The sequence below is a fragment of the Anguilla anguilla genome, chromosome 2 (assembly GCF_013347855.1).
Source record: "Anguilla anguilla isolate fAngAng1 chromosome 2, fAngAng1.pri, whole genome shotgun sequence".
Lineage (NCBI taxonomy): Eukaryota > Metazoa > Chordata > Actinopteri > Anguilliformes > Anguillidae > Anguilla > Anguilla anguilla.
This window is the reverse complement of record NC_049202.1, coordinates 40,894,936-40,911,008: the sequence shown is the minus strand read 5'-3', so window position 1 is coordinate 40,911,008 and position 16,073 is coordinate 40,894,936. Positions and strand designations below refer to the sequence as shown.

The 16,073-nt window shown below is 44.8% G+C and overlaps 1 protein-coding gene across 1 annotated transcript; it reads left to right on the top strand.

The window, feature by feature from the left end:
- The first annotated feature begins 5,484 nt into the window (after window positions 1-5,484).
- LOC118220635 (splicing factor, arginine/serine-rich 19-like) lies at window positions 5,485-15,984 on the top strand. Its single transcript, XM_035404638.1, has 10 exons — window positions 5,485-5,704; window positions 6,448-6,501; window positions 6,756-6,863; window positions 7,682-7,761; window positions 8,054-8,157; window positions 8,299-12,018; window positions 13,182-13,264; window positions 13,392-13,706; window positions 13,929-14,057; window positions 14,592-15,984. The coding sequence occupies exons 2-10, from the start codon at window positions 6,448-6,450 to the stop codon at window positions 14,766-14,768; spliced, it is 4,770 nt and encodes a 1,589-aa protein (XP_035260529.1). The 5' UTR covers window positions 5,485-5,704; the 3' UTR covers window positions 14,769-15,984.
- The last annotated feature ends 89 nt before the right edge of the window (window positions 15,985-16,073 follow it).

The following is a 16,073-nucleotide window of genomic DNA, read 5'->3' as shown; positions in this document are numbered from 1 at the left end:
AGAACACTCAATGCTCCCCTACCTTGGTCACTACTTTACTTTATGTTTGTACATGAACCCCTTTTATTGACATTATTTGATCTACAAAATATAGATTATCGCCTGAAAAAGTGTTGTCATTGTGATTATGGGGCATTGACTGATCAATTTTTTAGAAGGGAAAAAGTGTATTTTTATGTTCAACTAAATGTCAGTACCATCAATAATGTGTTATTTTTCCCTTCAGATGATCTCCAACTTCAAGTTCCTATGAGGAAGTGAAAGCAACTTTCATATATTTTTATTTAGAAAATATGTGTCTTGTAGACTGAGATTGTAAATTGTGATCGTAGATCTCAGTCAAAAAATATTTTAAAATACAATTTACTGGATTTCATCTTGATATTTTGATTAAAACTATTTCATTATGTTTAAAACCATTTCATTATGTTCTACATCACAATAAAAAAATTGTCAGATCAAGTATTGAGTTCACAATTAAAAATATAAATCCATTTCTTTTAATAATGCTTTTGGCCCTTTTCTTCACAATTTTAAATGCACAATCATATTTCTAATTTCGGCTGTCAATTCTTGAATGCATGAGATGTTAACCACAGCTTTTTTTCACACTATAGTTCACAAGTCAGGCTCACACAGACAAGTTAGAGAAAGACACTTCATGTGCAGCTGAGTCATACAACCTCAGTGCTGAACAGGCAGATTTGTGGATGCCCGATCCGCCAGTGGGGGGTTGCTGTTGCACAATGAGATGCTGTCATCCCAGTCTATTGAGCATCCTCTACTTCTCAACTTGCACTGCCTGTCCTCTGCTGCTGCACATTCTCTTGGATGGTTAAATGTGGAAGCTGTCTGAGGCCACTCCTATGGGCTGAATAACACAGACAGAAGTTATTGCCACAGAACATGACCCAAATGCTAAAATACGTGTCCTCATTCCTACAGATAAGATAACAACGCCCGATTTCAGGACACTTATTTATTAAGTTGATATCATCCCTCCTTAACACTAAAAACTTCACAGACAGCCTGCCCAGAACGTGTATAAGGAGGTTGGAGCCATCTCTCTGTTGTGTGTGACAGTGAGGATCTGATCTGCCTTGGTGACTGATAAGACACTGCTGTGTCTTTGTCTATTTTCACCAACATAGTCTTCCCTCTCACCACTAGTGAGAAGTGATGTTGGGCTGGAAAAAAACAGCTGTCAGTTCTCACATTGATTTAATAATGGCTGTACGCAGGGTTCAATGCCCTGCGCACATGCAGACCATTCCAAGCAGCACCATTGCCTTTGGAAGAGGTCTTGGTTGTTAAAATGTCCCAGTTCACCAATGGGTCCCATGGGGGCCCCTGGTGTTAGATGGCCTGCGGTTGCTCACCAGTTTAGTGCCATACTGCAGTTGTGCTTAACCATCCGCTGATGGGTTCTGTTTTGGAGGCATGCCTGCATATTTACTGAATTCTGGTGACTAGCATATTTGAAAAGCATATTTTGCATGGGTTACAAATTGCTCTTTTCTGTGGCTTAAAGTAGAGTAAGCCAAGCAACCCACTATCTGTGACTATTCTTGTGTGGTGCAAGCCTCTGTCCCCCATTGACACTAGGAAGTCCCGAGAGTAAAACCTGCAGTGTTGGTTTGTGGGTTGCACCATGTGGATGGCACCTTTCACCAAAAGAGCTTCTACTTCAATGACCAAGGTCTGAGGTTTGGCCTGATTCCTCAGAAGTTGTGTTTGATCCCATTTTAAAAAATAGAGGAGAGCTTTTTGTGGAAACTTCAGATCTGTGTTGTATGCATGCCCAAAGATATCTGTAGATATATACAATATATATATATATGTAGTTGAGGTCTGTATAATATATACCTATGTATTGTATCCAAATGGGTGCCTCTCTCTGGACTGAAAGTTTGTTCAACCCATAAGAACATGTGCCCTGCAAATGAGGCACTCATGATATGGTCCCTAAAGTTGGTCTGGGAAGGAACTAGTAGGAGGGCCATCTTATCTGTGAATTTCAACTGCAATGTCCTTGTCTACTGAAGCCTTAGACCATGTGAACAGTGTGAGCCATAGTGTATGTGGCCAGCAGACCCAATAAGTGTGTAGGACAAGCACACTAACTCCAAGGGACAAGACCTTTCTTGAAAATCTCAGTAATGCATCTGCACTATTTGTTTGGGAACAAGGCCTTTTCAGACAGGCCTGAGAGAGAGGGCAACTGATATAGCAAAACCACTCATTTCAAAGAGAGAAAGTAGCAGGCGCCAGAGGGAAGATAGAATGCTGTATTAAATGCAATATAATCTTTAGTAGATCACTTCTGTTGCAGAATGGGAGGGGCACTGTACACAGCACCATGCCTGAACAATATCTACAGTACTTCAAAATCAACAGAGCACCGAATAAAACAGGTATGTATGGTAAGACAAACCAACTGTATACATATGTAATTTTATTGTTAAGTGTGCCGTAGCTATATCAATTGGCATTATAATATAGCCTTTATCAGTATATGAAAAACACCATTTGCTGTGTTTGCTTATTCGTGCCCAAGTGATTAGTAAAAATAGATAACGAAACAGTCTTGGGTGGAGCTTTGAGTACAAAGGCAAGACCTGTTTTACTTTTGAAAGTGGCAGATAAACATTTCACTTTAATACTGGGCCCAGTGTAGTTTGTACAGATTAAGTTTCCAACTATTAATTAAATCAGTATTTTTTTAGACCACAGTCTTACTAAATGAATTGCAGCTTGGGTTAAGTTCCTACACTGATGATGCAAGGACATAATTCACACCACCTTCACTGTGTTAGAATTGGTCGTTTGTAGACAATACACAATAATTTATAGCCGTAAATTGGGATGGCAGGTATGCCATCCCGCCAAGTTACGCCTTGGCGGGGGCATGCCCCATACCTATACAGCACCGAGAGTTTGGCACTTTTCAGGGTTCCCCACAGAAATAACCACAACAGCCACAGACACTCAGCCCTTAAAAACATTAAATTCTGTACATTCTGACCCCATTTCAACAGACTGATTTCATGAACAACTTCACATGTCCACACAATGAAGCCCCAAACTAAGGGGATTTTGCGTTTTCTTCTTCTTCTTCTTTTTCTTCTTCTTCTCATTCTTATTTTTCCTGCCGCCTATCCCACTAACAACATGTCTCCCCATTGGACATTTTACCGACACCAGCCAAATCATCACCTACACGACCCAATCAAAAACACGCATACACACGCAAAATACCCATGCCTTTTTACTCTGAAACATTTCCAGTTTAAATAACTAGTCTGCCTGTGGCCTAGTGGGCAAGGTCCCATTCTTGGGAACGTGGGGTTATAGGTTCAAGCCCAGCTAGGAACACAGTTCTTCAACCTCCTTTTACGCTCCCTAATAATTGTCTACTACTTCTCAATTATTGCTTTTGCACCATATCTACCCACCGTTCACCGAACGTATACACTGCATTATGACGTACCGTCTGCACGTTCAGTTATTAACCAGCTACAATATTGCAGAGCCATATGGATTCAACGGGAGCTCTTCTGTGCTTACTGGCCTGTGTTCTTTAAAACCACGGACAGGTTTGCTAATGATATTTCACGCATTGCACAGCTATGTCATGGTGCTGCACTAACAAAGTCACACACTGGTAAACCTCCGGTTGAAGGATTGAATCCCGCCTCGCCCTCAGGCAGATAATTTCCTCTTTTACACTAACGTTTTCTTACGCTTATATTTGCTTTACCAAAACTCACTCACGGCCACCCATATGCATTTCATGACGGCAAATGTATTCCTTTTATTAAAAAAGTTACACCAGTTCACCACTGTGCCATTTCTACTAACTATATTTCTTCACTTGGCTACCCTACAAAACCTTCTTATCAGCAAACGCCACGTTTCTACATTCATGTTACCTCGCCCTGTTCTCTATCTAGCCACATACAAACAATTACTACGTATGTACGTTCTGCAACTCCCCATTAAAACATTACATTTAAAATCATGACTCACTCATAATTATAACTACTAGTACTGAATATGACAAAACCGCATCAGTCCAATAGATTTCACACATTACTCAACCATCCGCCTTAACAATCAATGGTTTCTACAGACTGTTATATATAGCCTACCATTCGATAAGGAAACTAAGCTCACTCATGGTCACTTTGTTTACTTCGCACTATAGTCTGTTATCATGTCAACCTTCACCTACATACCCATTCTGCTAAAAACATATTGTTTCAACTACGCAATTTCATAATTTCTCCTAATTTATCTCACAATGTTGTTATTTTCTCATATGCAAAGCCTGCTGGGACATATGCGTCTGCTCCTATTCTCCACTATCAAGTTTTCCAGTTCTAGCTTAGCAAAACAGCGAAGAGGATTCCTACCTGCAGATAAGCCTATCAAAATGCCTCATAAACCTTACAAACACTAAAAGTGCATCTCCACGAAATAACAGACAACGGAGCAGAACAGAAGGGTACACAAGTTTCTACCTAGGGAGCTCTAATTCTACGGGCTTGCTGATTTTTTTGTCAATCAAGGCTCGTTGGATGGCCGTCAAATCCGTGAGTACATACACTAGCCATATTTCACCTGCGCTTCTGATGCGTTTACACTTACGCCACCGCACCCTTTGTCACAGCCATTGTTTTACATATATAGCAAACCGATACTGCTAAACGGTACACACTCATCAGACTGTACAAATTCACACAAGGATAGCCATAATCCACAACCGTTTCTTACAGGGTCACTTTGCATTTCTCGCTCTCATAATAAAACGCTTTGCAAAAAGAAATGATATCTCATAAAAAACACGTTTTCAACGTACAAAAATGCCAAGTTACTCACACATACAAGACATACACCGTCTATAACTCATTCATTCAGACTGCCAAAATCCAGGCCTGCCATTAAAAGTATTGATATCAAAATGACGCCAAGTTACGGTACTACAAACAATATAGGCTTGCCTCGCCGAAATTAAATAAAATGTATTCCAAAGCAATGCTACCCAATATTTCCTCAGTTCTTTCAAGTCACTTGTATGTGTGAGTAACTTGGCATTTTTGTACGTTGAACACGTGTTTTTTATGAGATGGGAATTATACCATACCCATTTTATGGTCTATTATTAACAAAGGTTCAAAACATATTAGGCCTATTAGTCTGTACTTTTATTTTGGTAAGAAAAGTGCGCTAATGCAATTCGGCAGCCGGAAACCGGAAGTCTACCTAGTTCATATAACTGTATAATAACAGAACGTCTTTGCTCAAAACTCTTTTTGACTTAACGGAGCTGATAAGTGATTATCACAGTATTAGACTAGAACATGCGCAAAATTTTGCGCAGAGTTGGTTCTCAAATCCTCCATATTTGTCCCTGCAGCGCATCGTTCGGCTTGTAGTACAAACCGACGATTTCTTGAAAGGATTGTTGATTTATAGAAGAACACCATTTCCCGTCGTCCCTCGCAAGTCAATTGGCATTCAATCAAGAAAATGGCGGCGGTGGCCGGGTTGGGCCCTTTATTGTACTCTCGGAGGGAAGAAAAAACGTTTTGAGTGTATGATAATAGCTGTCTAAATTTTTAATTACATTTAGCGCATTTTTTAATTAGTAACGCTGGGGCTTGAATATTTAATCTTCAACAGTTTCGTCTAATAAAGAATTGTAAGTATGATGACATCTTGGTAGTTAGCTAGCTCAATAGCTAGTAATGAGACAGTAGTCAGCTAGCTAATTTAGCTAACCACTGTAGGCAGCTTACGAGCTAGCTAACGTTAGCTTCCGATCAAGCTAGCCCCAATATCATAGTAGTAGGCGTAGCTAGCTACCTGACTGACGCTTCATGGAAATTTGTCTTTGACGTGCCCATGTATTACGGTGAAACATAGCTTACAGTCTAACCAGCGAACTAGTTAGCTGTATGATTAGCTGCCCTGCAAAGTAATTCGTGCGTGTAGAGTTAACTTAGCTAGCTAGCTGACTTACGTATACATTCTCTAAATTGCCAGGTCTTTCACGTTAGCTATTTTAGCTAATTCATTATATTTAACCAACTAGTCTAAATATGTTTTCAGGGTAACCATTCACTCGTTAAATAGCTAGCTGGTTATATAGGATAGCTTCAAATTGACAGTCAGTTGCTTGACTGCTGCTGGTAATTGTAACGTTACAGCCTGACTGACACGGAGTGACAGGCAATTTGAAATTCAGTCACCCATCTAGTTTCTTTGGTTCTTGGCTAGTAAACATTTGCTACATATTATTCACAACCGATGACGATATACGTAGACAAAGGGCTTTGTGACCGTCCTGATGTTTGACCCATACGCAGACAGACCTGTACGTCATCGAAGGTAGATAGAGATTGTTCATAGTGTAATTCTGTAATGTTTGTATTTTGTGTCTAGATGGAAGAAGAGGAAGGATTCGAAAATGTTCCATCCGATGGCCCCAAATCATTGGTTTGTGTGAAGAAGTTTCTTTGTTATATGGTTGTGCCCGTGTTTCAGTCGTGTTTTCGAGTTATATATTATATGTCCTATTTTGGATTGGGGGGGGAGGGGAGGGGAAAGAAAAGCTAGAAAAAAATTGTTATTCGTAAGCAAGGCTGAATTCAATTCGGTTTGGAATGCTTGTCATTGTGCGCTTTGACTCTGTGCTGTGTGAAGGTGTGGGGTTTTACCTGCCTGTAACTTGTTCTGGTCCATCTGTTTAGCAAGAAAAGTGCCACAAAGAAAGAGAAGGGGTGGAGGAAGAGAGGAGGGCTGGGATGAGGTGTAACCAAGACCAGAGGGAAACCTCGGATGACCAGCCCAGTGAACTGGTAAGACCTATGATAAGACAGACTATTTCATTGTCTTTGGTATTATCCCCTTGTTCCATGTGAGTCAAACTGCTGTGTAGTCTGCATCTTCCCGTTCTTTGCAGTGATAACGTCCTGGGTTTGTGATTAATAAACTGATCAACAAATTAATTGCTAATATTTTGAAAACTAAGTGTTGCATTTTTTGAGACCAAAAATGATACTGTTTGTTTTTGCGGTGGGACATGTTACAATTTTCTCTAAATGATTACAAACTAATTTGTCCTTACTATTTACTTGATTACTCTTTTTCATAGTTTTTTTTTGTGCGTAAAAGTTGTTTTGCAGCAGCTGTCCCGCCTAATGGTGTCACAACGTAGGTTAGCCAGTATGACAATGCTCTTTGATAAGATAAAAGGCTCTTGGAGGTAGGGGGGGTGGGGTAGTTGGTAGGAGCGATTGTGCAATCTGGGTGGGGGCGGGGGGGCGGGGGGGGGGGGGGGGGGGGGGGGGGGGGGGGGGGCTCGCAACATGTGGGCTTTGACCGTTAGTATATGCTTTGACCCATTAGTATGGCAGTTATTTTTGAAAGATACAAAAGCAAAAAAGGAAAAAAAAAGATTTCCAATTTCCCCTTTACATTTTCTTCTAAACATTTAAGAATCTTTGCTCAAGTAAATGGTCACCCCAGTTTTTAACTTCAATACTCATAGCATTCAGCTGAACATTGTGCTTGTGGCTACCAGTGTTGTTTTCTAATTTGCCCTCTATTGTTTTGTGTTCATTTGAGTTCCATGTCATTTAGCGTAATTTCTTGGTTCTTACTTTCCTTGTCTCAGGATGCTGCTGCTCTTGCTGTCTCAGATTCCCTCCTCCCCCTTGTTTCACTGCACTGTTCCCCCCATCAGCCCTCTGACAGGTGAGAGGGCAGGAGGGACAACCTAGGGGCCCATTTTGAATTGGGGGATTGTGGTGTGTGTGTGTGTTTGGGGCTATTAATGATATTGACTTCATTCAGAACACCAACAGCGTAGACAACAGTTGGAAAGCCAGATACTGTGGTCAGTAGCATCACAGTATGATATATCATTGGAACTAAAGTAATTGATATTGAATCAATCTACAATTGTTTGATTTCTCCATTGAATGACATGTAATTTCAAAATTGTTGTTACATTTACCCCTTTTCTCTCCTTCAACTGTGGTCTCAGTATTGATTTTGATTTGGAGCTCACTGCAGAAGTAAGAGTGGAAGATGGGTCATCCCTCGCTTTCTTGTCCTCTATCTCCCATAGGTTCCATAGTCGAAAGTCAGGTACTTCGTTCTATTACTCTCACCCTGTCCCCCCTCTGTATTCTTATTGTTAGAGGAAGGAACTTTCATTCATTAATGTATGTGGTGAGATAAAAAAGTGCTCTCATCCAGTCAAAACACCATTTCTCTCTGTTTTCCCAGGCACCCTCTTGGATCATCTGCCCTTACAGTTGAAACATCAGTCTTTAACATGGATATCCAAACCGGAAGAGCAGTTTTTGAACAATTTCCAGTGTCCAATTTTTCTACCAACGCAACCCCAAGTCATTATTGTGACCCCTGAATCTATGAAAAATAAGGTTAATGGTTCCCTATTAGGTGCAATGCAGGCACCCAAAAGCCCCCTGCCTTCCTGCCCCTCTACACCATCCTCCCCTTCATCGGCTCCTTCGTCCCCTTCATCTTCCCCCTCGTCCTCATCTTCTTCTCCTGTTGCCGCAGCAACCAGTTTCCATGACCGCGGTCATGGTTGTGTTGCGGGGGTCTCCCAGTCCGAGGGGGGTACAGTTTCCTCCACCTCCATCTCACTGCCCCTTCCTACTCGGTCACTTCCTCTGTCCTCCACTCCCTCTGTTCACCGCTGTTCCACACCTTCCCATCCTGGCTCTGGGGAGGATCAAGAGAATGTGGAGATCTATGACCCTTTCCACCCGACAGAAGGAGAAGGGGAGCGAGAGGGAGGAGCAGCCAAAGAAGAAGAAGATGAGGAGGAGGGAGACAAATATGACCCCTTCGATCCCACTGGCTCGCCTGCCTCAGAGAGAGAAAAGGAGAGAAGAGTGGAGTGCATTCTTAGTGTGGAGAGCGAGAGGGGAGAGACTATGGGAGTGACAGGGGAACAAAAAGAGGGGAGTGACAACGATGAGAAAGAAATGACTCCTTCATACTTTATAGCCCCTCCTTCAGCATCCCCCATCTCCGCTGATTTCCCTTCACACCATCCCAGACGCAGGGAAGAGAGAGGCAGGGATGAGCGGGAGCAAGAGAGGGCAGTCAGGGGCAAAGGACCTAGAGATCGAGTAAAAGACAAGGGAAAAGGAGGACGAGAAAGGAAGGAGACTAACTCTGACAACTCTGAAATCGAGGAAGGGGAAATAGTGGCAGCAGGTGAAAGGGACAGAAAGAAAAAGAGAGACCGAGACGGGGAGAGGGGGCATTTCCCTGACAGCTCCTTTCTTCCCTCTTGTCCCAAGCCTGAGAGAATCCTTCGAGTTCTGGAGGGAGATGATTTTGTGTCTGTGAGAGCAGAGGGTGACTGGATGGTGGAGAGGGATGGAGGCACCACAACAAGTGTGGGTGACCTGAGGAGAAAGCTGGTCAGCAGACGGAAAGACAGGTACCGATCATGTCCCTCCTCGGCTTCACTGTCCCCTCCCCCTCCTCTCCCCCTGGCGACACCCCCTCCGTCTCGCCCCGCTCCAACAGAGAAGGCAAAGAGCCGAAAGTCATCAAAGAGCTCCAAGGAAAGGGAGAGACGTAAGCGGAAGCAGGAGGGGGAAATCGTGGGGAAAAGGCGGAGGAAGAAAGCGAAGGAAGGAGGCAGCCAGGAAAGAAAGGAGGGGAATAAGGACAGTGAGCGGCAAGGTAGGGACAAGAAAAGAAAAGAGGGCGCTAGTTGGAGTAGTCGAAGTGGCAGCAGCAAGAGGAAGAAGAGACGGACTACGCCGGAGCTTCCCTCTCATTCCCGCTCTCACACCTCTCTTCACCAGCACCACAGCCAGCGCTCCTGGTCCAGCACTGCTGAAGATCGGCACAAGGACAGGGAGAGAGACAGGGACAGAGACAGACACAGGGACAGGGAGAGAGACCGGGAGAGAGATAGGGAAAGAGACAGGGAAAGAGAACACGAGAGGGACAGAGACAGGGACAGGAACAGAAATGGGAGGCGGGATGACAAGGAAAGAAGGAGGGAAAGAGACCACAGTAGCCAGAGGAGAAAGCGGGAGAGGGGAGAGGGAGATGAGGAGCTGGGGGATGAGGAGAGAGGAACGGGGTGCAGGCAGAGGGCGAGCCGAGAGCAGAGAGAACAGGATCGTGAGAGGGAAAGGAGGAGGAGAGATGGGCGACCTGTGGTCCCCCCGTCCATCCAAGATCTCAATGGTTCAGACTTGTTCGCTATCAAACGCACCATTACGGTCACTACCACTACCACCACCACCACTTTACCTGGGTCACCCCAGCTGCCACAGACAGCCTCCGGTACTCCCCCTCCATCCTCTAACAAGCAACACAAAAAGAAACACAAACGAAAAAGACGGCTGGAGGAAGAGGATTATGCGGATGATGAGGAGGGGCTGAGCCGGTCCAGAGACTCCTCTCTCACCCCACTGAGGTACCGCCTTGATTACGATTCGGACCACTTCTCTGACACACTCGGAGTAGACATGCTGTCTCTAGACGGGGAGGCCTTGGATTCGGACTACTCACTGGAGGGCTCTCCTCTTCTTCCTCTTCCTCCCTTAACCCCAACTTTGAGCACTAAGACCAAGCCTAAGCTGAAATGTGGGACCCACAGCAAAAAGAAATCTCGAACAGGCAAAAAAACCATCGCCACGGACTCGTCGCTCAGACAGAAAGCCAGCAAGAGCCCTCCCTCTCTCTCCCCCACCTCCACTCCCTCAGTCCCTACTCCCACTCTTCCCATGCCTACAGTGGCCAAACGGGCACGGAAAACGGGAAAGGAGAAGGAGAAAGTTGGGAAAAAGGAGGGCGGACGGTCAGGCAAGTCCAAAAAGTTGAGCAGCGGCTCGACCAAGAAAGGGAAGCTGCAATCCAAGGTGTCGGTGCTGGTGCGGGAGGGGGTGAGCAGTACCACTGGTGGGAGCGGGTCAGGGAAGTTGGGAGGCATTGCAAGCACTAAAGATCTGGCAGGCCCAGGCGGGGCCAGCACTGGGACTGTAGTGGGTGGGTCTATAGCGGTGGTCTTCCGAAGGGACAATGAAAGCAGGTCCCCTTTCCTTAAACCCAGCTCTGAACCAATCTCGCTTTCTGGGAGGAGTAAAGAGTTTGGCAAAGGCCGGAAGACTAGCACCCTCGTCCATCCTTCATCTTCCTCTTCGCATGTTTCAGTTCTCAAATCAAAAAAAGCCAAGCCCAGTTCCACTACCTCTGCCTCCTCCTCTGCTGCTTCTTCCCCTTCTTCCTTCTCCTTGACTAAATGTAGGCGAAAGCTAGGGAAGAAGCAAAAAGAGAGGGAGAAGGGAAGAGTGGGTGTTCAAGGTGATGGGGCAAATACAACCTCCTGTGTGGAAGGTGGTAGTTGGCCCTTGTCAGTATCAGACATTCAGTCTGGGAGCACAGGTAGTGCTAAACCCTCTAGCCCCCCTCCGGGGCCTCCTGTCCCAACTCCCTCCTCCTCCTCCTCCTCATCCTCCTCTACAAGTGTCCCCCCACCCTTGTCTCCTCCTTGTACGCCCCCTGTTGGTATTCACCCCTCGCGTGACACCAGGGAATCCACACCAGACTCTCAGACTGTCGACAGCAGTTGCAAGACCCCTGAGCCTAACTTCCTTTCTGAAGACGGCCCTACACAGTCCCAGACCACCCCGCTCACATCCCCTTCCAATGTTCCCTCCAGCCCCCTGCCCCATCAGGCTGCCCCGGGGGGCGTGTCTGGCATCTCTCAGTCTACTCCAGACCTCAACAACCCTATGGATGATCAGAAAACTCCCACTTCCCCACCATGTTCCTCTTCCTCCAACTCTCTCTCAGTTGCTCCATCTTCTGTAGAGCCCAACTCTTCTGTTTCCTCTTCTTCTGCCAACAAACCCCCACCGCCTCCCCCACCACCTCCTGCTGCCCAGCCCCTGCCCTGGAGCTTGCAGACAGGAGTAGACTGCACCGCTGGAGGTGTATTAGCCTGTGAGTATCTCCGTGTGTTTTCAGTTCCTTTGTCCCCATTTAGTCTCTAACACCAAATTCATGTTTATATATTCATATTAATTTATTGGCCTTTCATTAATGTTGCTGGAGCATTGAGACTGTGAAAAACTAAATTTGACATAACTAAGTCATTTCAGTTTCAGTTTCCAGAATAAAATCTAGCCATTTCAATAGCAGAACTCTGTTCTGAAGTAGTGTTAGCTACAGGAGACTACTTGGCGGCCGTAAGAAAAAGGTATTCCTAAATTTAAAGTCAGAATCAAGATGGTATTCACTTCAGTGGTTGCGCTAGGGCATGAAGTGCTGTGTTTTAGGAACGCGGGACATTTCACAATCTGTGTTTTGCACTAATTCACTTGCATTCTGATAAAAATACTTTTTTCCATTATATGCCAACTCACAATAACAACACAATAAATGTTTGTCGTTCAGCATTTTATCATGACACTTGTAACAGAAGCAGGATGAAATAAGCAAACAAATAATGTTTTGCCGTTCTGATCAAAACAAATTTTTGCCACTCAGGCCAATAATAAAAAACCCTAGGAGTGATTTCTATTTCATTTGCACATTTTGCGCTAGTTACAGTGGTGTAGGCAGAGCAAAACTTTTGAGTCGACCTGTGAAAAAATTAGTAGGCTGACTAGGTAGGTTTTTTTTAAGAATAAATTTTCCACACCCTGCTTTAGCGCTCCTTAGAGCTATCCTGTGACACCTCTGTATTCCTAATGGTGACGCAGTCATCATTCTAACTATTCCCACTCCATAACCTTAATGGTTGGTACATAAAATGTAGACAGACATAAGTTAGAGGAAGCCGCTTCATGTGCAGCTCAACAGGCGGATTTAAGGGTGACTGATCCACCAGTAGGGGGTGTAGACACTGTTATCATAGCGTGCTGCAAGCCTCCATCCCTGGACAATGCTAGCACTACTTGCCCTGGTGGGCTGCCGACCTCAGTCAGTACTGGCACTAGTACCGGCATGTATTTGATACTAGACCATGGGGCCCATCCATTGACTACAGGCTACTGCCTTAACAGGATGAGCCACCCAGTAGCCCCCCTAGTGTGGACTACTTTAAGGCTGCATGTTGTCCCAATATTGGTTGCACTATTTAAGCACTCTTCTGACTCTTCCAGTGACAGCTCTCCTGTTTAAAATGGAGGAAGCAAACCTGGCCAATCGAGCCAAAGCCCAGGAGTTCATTCAGGCCACCAGCCAGGTCAGACTCATCACAGGATTTCTCTTCCTTGCTTTACTTTTTAAATACTCAGTGATAAATGTACCAATGTACTAACCATTTCTTTGTATTTCTTTGCTCCCTCATATCCTCATATTCTCTGTCTCAGATTCTCTCCCAAGCGAACCAGAGCCAATCGCAGCAGCTGCCCCTGCCACCGTCGTCTTCATCCTCATCCTCACAACCTCCACCGCCTTCATCTCTTGCCACGCCCCCTGGCTCGACCCCTGCCCAGTTCATCCTCCATAGCTCTCTTCCTTTGGTTGGCTGCACCAAGACTCCGCCATCCCACCTGCATCCCAGCCTGTCATTGGCTGGTGGATGCACACAGACCCCGCCCCATCCCATGCTTGGGGTGTCTTCAGGGGCAGTTGGGGCATCAAGTGAAACGGGTTGGGACAGTGAGAGCAAAGATCCTGAAAAAGTAAGACATTTTTTTGGTGCAGTTTCATGGTCTCACCATGTATACTCTGCTCTACGTTTCTCCGAAATTGATGACATGCCTGTTGCTGTGTGTGATGCTCTGAAATTGCCTCTCCGTCTCCGTTTTCACCAATCAGTTTTTTCTTATCCAGTGTATGTGTGAATGTGTTGAGATTGCAGTGCATCTGAATGTGTGTGTTATTAACCCTCTTTTTCTCCTCAGTATATGAAGAAGCTCCACACTCAGGAGAGAGCTGTGGAGGAGGTGAAGCTGGCCATCAAGCCTTATTACCAACGGAAGGACATCACCAAGGAGGAATACAAGGACATTCTGCGAAAGGCTGTGCACAAGGTCAGGACCTCTATTCATCAATGCGGTTTAATCCCTGTTTAAACCTGGTCGCATGTGTATTTAATGAATGTTTATGAAAAAGCAGCATTACTCATGAGGTAAATAGGAGGTAAATTGTCCTAACAATGGTCTGTTTCGGATGAATAGAGGAAAGAACCACCTTATGATTTTCTTTTTTTCTGCAAAAATGGCTTATTATTGTGTGTTTAGTATGGTTAAGTTCCCACGGCTTAAAATATATTTTGCAACAACAAGGTTGCTTTTTCCTCTTACCACAGAAGAAACCAGCATTATAATCGCTAGTTGTGTGCTTTATGGCAAAAATGGGGTCATCGCAAAAGGTGAATGCTCTGACAGAGTGTGTGATGTCGTTCCTGTGCAGTATTTATTTTCATACGTGTTGCACATGGTGCATTAGCGGTCCTGCTGTGAGTGTGCAGTGCCCGATGAGCTTCACCTGAATGTGATGGATGCATCCATAGGGCGTGTCTGAATGAGCCTGTCCCTTCTCTCCACCCATCCCCCATCCCTCAGATCTGTCACAGCCGCACTGGGGAGATCAACCCCGTCAAGGTCAGCAACCTGGTCAAGCTCTATGTCCAGAGATACAAGTACTTCCGGAAGCACGGACGGAAAATGGACGAGGAAGAGAGGGAGGGGGCTGGCGGAGGTGTGACCAGTGAGCCAGGGGCACTTCATTCTTCAATGTGATCGATCCCCCCCCCCCCCCCCTTCACCAGAGCGCCCACTTGTAATGATGCAAGAGACTGTGAAGCAGAAATCTGATTTGTTCAGAGACTAGACTGGCAATCACCTTCATCCAGTCCTTTTTCCATTCCTTACACCCTATAAGCACACTGATGGTGGATCCCCTTTTCTTTGTCTTTGTGTTGCTGTACAGATATATTGATAGCAATTCAAAATATACACACGGTACCATGATATATTGTAGAGATAAAACCATGAATACAAAATGCAGTCTCACGGACACTGTATATACTGTAAGTACACCATGAATGCACAGACCCTGCCCTCTCTCTATTCTCTGTCTCTCATGCACCCAGGTTGTGCATAGGAAGTATCATCTGCTGCGTGTTGGTTGGTACAAATATATGGAACTCACATTCATGAGTGTGTCTTAATTAGCTTAAGTGGAATGTTTTACCACAAGTAGTCACTGCTGTTTTTGGGTCTGTGATTTATTGATGGCGCACAGTGGAGGGAATTTGACCCATTGGTGGGCAGATGAGTGAATGTGTCAGAAGGATCTCCATAGGGACTCAGTGGAGTGCACATCCAAAGTAACGGCAGGAGTACCGCAACCTCTGGCTTCAGTTTGCCATGAGATACCAATTCCCAAGCATATGAAGCATCTTTTTTTATCTGTTACTTATGCTGTTAGTTTAAAAATCCTGTTCCGTGCCACACCTAGGCGAAACTGCAGTTTGCTGTGTTTGAATAGAGTCCTGGATGTTTCATATGCAGTGTTTGCACATGTGATTACCCCTTTATGTGCCCCTGTCAGTGCTGGAGGGAAGCTTGTGAGCATATGAGCGTTACGTCGTAGGTGAATGACCCAGTTTCCTGACAGGATATTCACACTTGTACCTACTGCCCGAAGTAAAACAAAAAGCCCACTCGCAACCTGGTACGAACTGACCACGAATAACAGGATGTTTGCATCATTACAGACAGGGCAAAGCAACACGCAGATACACACAGGATAGAGAACAGGTACTGATGGAGGAAAACAGCAAAGTAAATTAAGCAGGTACAACAATACGTACTAAATGTCAAAAATGCCACAGACATTATCCACACAATCACCTATTGATTCATAATTCTTAACTTTTAGGGAAAAACAGCTTCTTATGATGAGCTTATCCCCCAAATGTATTACGGAATTTAATAAACTCTTGTAACTGTTCATGATTGCTTTAGGTCCTATAACTTGATGTAGCAATGTTATCTTTAATTTCGAGTTACTGGGTGATGTGTCCTAGGGCATTGAGATAA